The 3656-nt window shown below is 42.3% G+C and overlaps 1 protein-coding gene across 1 annotated transcript; it reads right to left on the reverse strand.

Moving 5' to 3' along the window:
- Window positions 1-204: 204 nt before the first annotated feature.
- On the reverse strand, window positions 205-3332 carry Pate2 (prostate and testis expressed 2). Its single transcript, XM_050120059.1, has 4 exons — window positions 3051-3332; window positions 2881-2931; window positions 2184-2312; window positions 205-1867 (listed from the first exon to the last, which is right to left on the reverse strand). Exons 1-4 carry the CDS (start codon window positions 3100-3102, stop codon window positions 1731-1733), a joined length of 369 nt encoding a protein of 122 aa, XP_049976016.1. The 5' UTR covers window positions 3103-3332; the 3' UTR covers window positions 205-1730.
- Window positions 3333-3656: the final 324 nt, after the last annotated feature.

Below are 3656 nucleotides of genomic sequence, written 5' to 3' on the forward strand. Positions count from 1 at the left end.
TGGCTTTTCCAAACTACTTGTCTATTCTGAAAAATTGTTTCCATGGATTTTGGTTTGGTTTGGTTTGGTTTGGTTTTGGGGTTTTGGTTTGGTTTGGAGGGGGGTTGTTTGGTTGGTTGGTTGGTTGGTTTGATTTGGTTTGGTTTGGGGTTTTTGTTTTGTGTTTTTATCTATCCTGGCTATAAAGTCCAAATTGAGGATTCCCTCCCCCCACAAATAAAAGCAACAAACTGCATTCTAAGACACAAGACAAGGACAGAAGTTCATTGAATTCTTCAAGTAGAAGGACAACTTGTTTATTGGGGAGTTTGTTGTGGCATAATACAGTTGAGAAGGCTCATAAGAATCCAGGACCAGCACTTACAGTCAGCTTCCTAACCAGAGAACTGTGGTTGCCCTCTGTTCATCCTGGCCCCATGTGTCTGTGCGGCTCTGCTTTTGTTTATTACTTGGTACTTGATTCATGTAGTGCCTGCATATCCCTCCTCTTACTGATGTTAACTTCTAGTCTTCCATTCTTTCTGCTACTCATAACATTATCTTACAGTGGCACACATTATTACCCAAACACCATGTCCTAGTTAACTTTTTCAACTTAGTACCATCAACTAAGAAATTGCTTTGATCAGATTGCCTTGTGGACATGCCTTTGGGAGACGATCTTGATTATTCTTATGGACATAACCAGACCACTGTGGGTAGTATCATTCCTAAACAAGTGGTCTTGTGTTGTATGAGAAAACTAGCTAAGCAGAGGCCGGCAGATACACTATCAAGCATTGTTCCTCTCTGGTTTCTGCCTCCAGGCTCCTGCCTTGAGTTCCTGTCCTGACTTCCCTCCATGATGGACTAAGATCTAGAAGTATAAGCCAGATAAACCCTTTCCTAGCTTCAGATGGTTTGGGTTAGAATGTTTTATCCCAGCAACAGAAATGAAGCTAGAACATGGTACCTCATGCTATTGCTACATGTTCTGTTACCTTTAACTACAATAGAAACCCATTTTCCCTTTTTTCTTCATTCCCATCAGAAGGAGTTGAATAGCCAATTTTGAACAAGGCCTCAATTCCCAATCCAATCACCTGGTTCAACCAAGAGCCTTGATAATACAAATCAGATCCACACACACTTAACTGTTTCTGCATCAATGACAATTTCCGAAAGTTTCTAAAGTATTGTTGTTTAATCTCTCTGTTTGTTTAGCTTTTTCTCACCAGAGATATTCCCCCATGAAATCTAACAGGCAAAGGTTTGGATCAGATCATCAGCACATTGAAAAGCAGGAGTCATCTCCTCCCTACCTTCAGAATTCATGAGAGAAAGGATTATGCCAGGAAGTCACAGAGCTAGTCAAAAGAGAATCCCAATTCAGTTGGTACAGAGGAGGTCAGAGTATACACACAGATTTCTCTTACAAAGTTAGGATAACATTTTGACCCAGGACTTTATGTTTTCATATAGGGGCTAACTAATTCTCAGCCTATTCATGACTAGCAGCGTTGTCAGCAAACCCAAGTGCTCTGTCAGATATGAGAAAAACAATTGACAAATATTTGCTTGGCAATGAGGTTGAGCTCCCAGCCCAATTTCTCCCATGACCACTCCCCTTTTCACTGCTAAATGACTTTCTCATTTACCATTAGTTAGGAGAGGAGAGCAAATACAGACTTTTGAGGAGAGGGAGTGGGTAATACGTTGAAGAATGATGCCAAATCCATAGGAACTCATAACTAGAGTCCCACTGGGAGGTTGCAATAGCTACTATGTTTGCAACAGATGAGTTCTATTCTCTTTTCATAACTCAGGAAGTTGATGTCCTCACAGTTGGTCATACATGACAGTCTTGAATAATGATACATGCTCTGCCCTGAGGAAGTGCAAGAGAGAAAGAATTTTAAAGACCATTCAATCCTTCTATATCCCTGGTAATAGCTCATCTTCAAACCACCATAGCCTTTCTCTACTCACTGCTAACCCAGAGAAGGGATTTATTCCAGAGTTGAGTAAAGCTGATACCCCTCCATCACTCAGTGTTATCTTAGGGAAAGGTCCATCTTTCCACCCCTGTACAAGACCACTCATCCTCATCAACTCCACTCTCCCACTCATCCAAAGCACAAAGAGCACAGTTATTTAGAAGGGAAGGTATGGTTAGCTGCCCATCACTCTATTCTCTACATTACCTTTTCTTGTGAGTATGTAAAAGTTCTCAGCAGCACAGGACTGTCTATGCTTCAGTGTGCAGGAACTCATGACGTCATAGCATAGCCCAAGATGATACTTCTTACATTTATAACACATTGTTCCAAGATCTTCGAGATACACAAAGAAGCACTTGGTGAATGTAATCTCAAAGAAAATTCTGCAATTGGAGCCTTCTCCGTGGGAAGTTAAATATTAATTCATTGCTTCTAACCTTCCCCAAATAGGACTCCCATAAGATTTGAGTGAGAGAGAAACATTTTGCTTTGCTTTGCTTTGCTCTGTTCTGTTTGATACAGGGTCTCTCTTTATAGCCCTGGCTGTCCTGAAATTCTTAATGTAGTCCAGACATAGAGATCCACCTGTCTTTGTCTCCCAAGTGCTGGGAACGTGAAAGAGAAGTTTATAGACACGAACCAAAGGTCTACCATTTGAGGAGATCAGAATTTACCCAGAGGGCTCAAGTAATAAACATCTTGTCTACATGACAAGATTCTGAATATTTTGTCAGTAACGGGTAAAAGGAAACAAAGGTATTCTCACCTCCTTACTAACAGAAACAGAGTACCTGTGCCAGGAGAAGCCTAGATTCTGAGGATGCCATGGAAGGGGGGTTTACTCCTAAACATGTCACAAATGAACTATTTACCAAAGATTTTACAACAGCCATGGGCATACCTTTTCCAACTTCATGAAGGTCACCTACAAAGAGAAGAAAAATCAGTCTCCCTTGTCACAATCTCACAGACATCCACAGCCCCAGAGCCAGTTTTTAAAAACTCCTCCTTTCCCAGCATCTAGAAACTTCTTAAGGAACCACCAGCTGCATCCTCATTGCCAGGACTTACCCCAATACGGGTAAGACAGAAAAACCATCCCCAGCACAAACAGAGCGCACATCCTGCAACCCTCGCCTTCAGCAGCTTCCTGTGGAAGGTACAGGCTATTTTCTCACTTGAGAGGAGAGGCTGGCCTGTCCTTGGGCTGTTCATCTAAATTAGATCATTATTAATTTTACAGGACAGACAGTACTTCTCAGTTCCCAGGATCATCATGCCTGACTCCCTCAGGACACACTCCTGGATCTTAAAAGTGAAGTTGTGACCTCCCTGATTCCCCAAACCTGCTCTTGTTTCTGGGCTGCAGGGCTTGACAAATCTTGGAGTTGGTTGTTAGAACTCCCTTTGCCCCATCCTTAAAGGAGAGTGAGCAAACCTCATCCATTCTACCTACTGGCTTCTCCACAGCTGCATAGATTTTTTCCTATCTCCACTGCCTTTGCCATCATCTGAGCCATCGTTATCTTGACCAGCCAATGGCTTTATTGCTTGGCTTCCTTGCTTCTACTCTTGCCCAGGAGTGTGTCCTGAGGGAGTCAGGCATGATGATCCTGGGAACTAAGAAGTACTGTTTGTCCTGGAACACTTTTCAAGTAAGAACAAAGGAGGCGAATC

Source organism: Alexandromys fortis, unplaced genomic scaffold (assembly GCF_014885135.2).
Source record: "Alexandromys fortis isolate MF-2015 unplaced genomic scaffold, M_Fortis_MF-2015_v1.1 scaffold_168, whole genome shotgun sequence".
Lineage (NCBI taxonomy): Eukaryota > Metazoa > Chordata > Mammalia > Rodentia > Cricetidae > Alexandromys > Alexandromys fortis.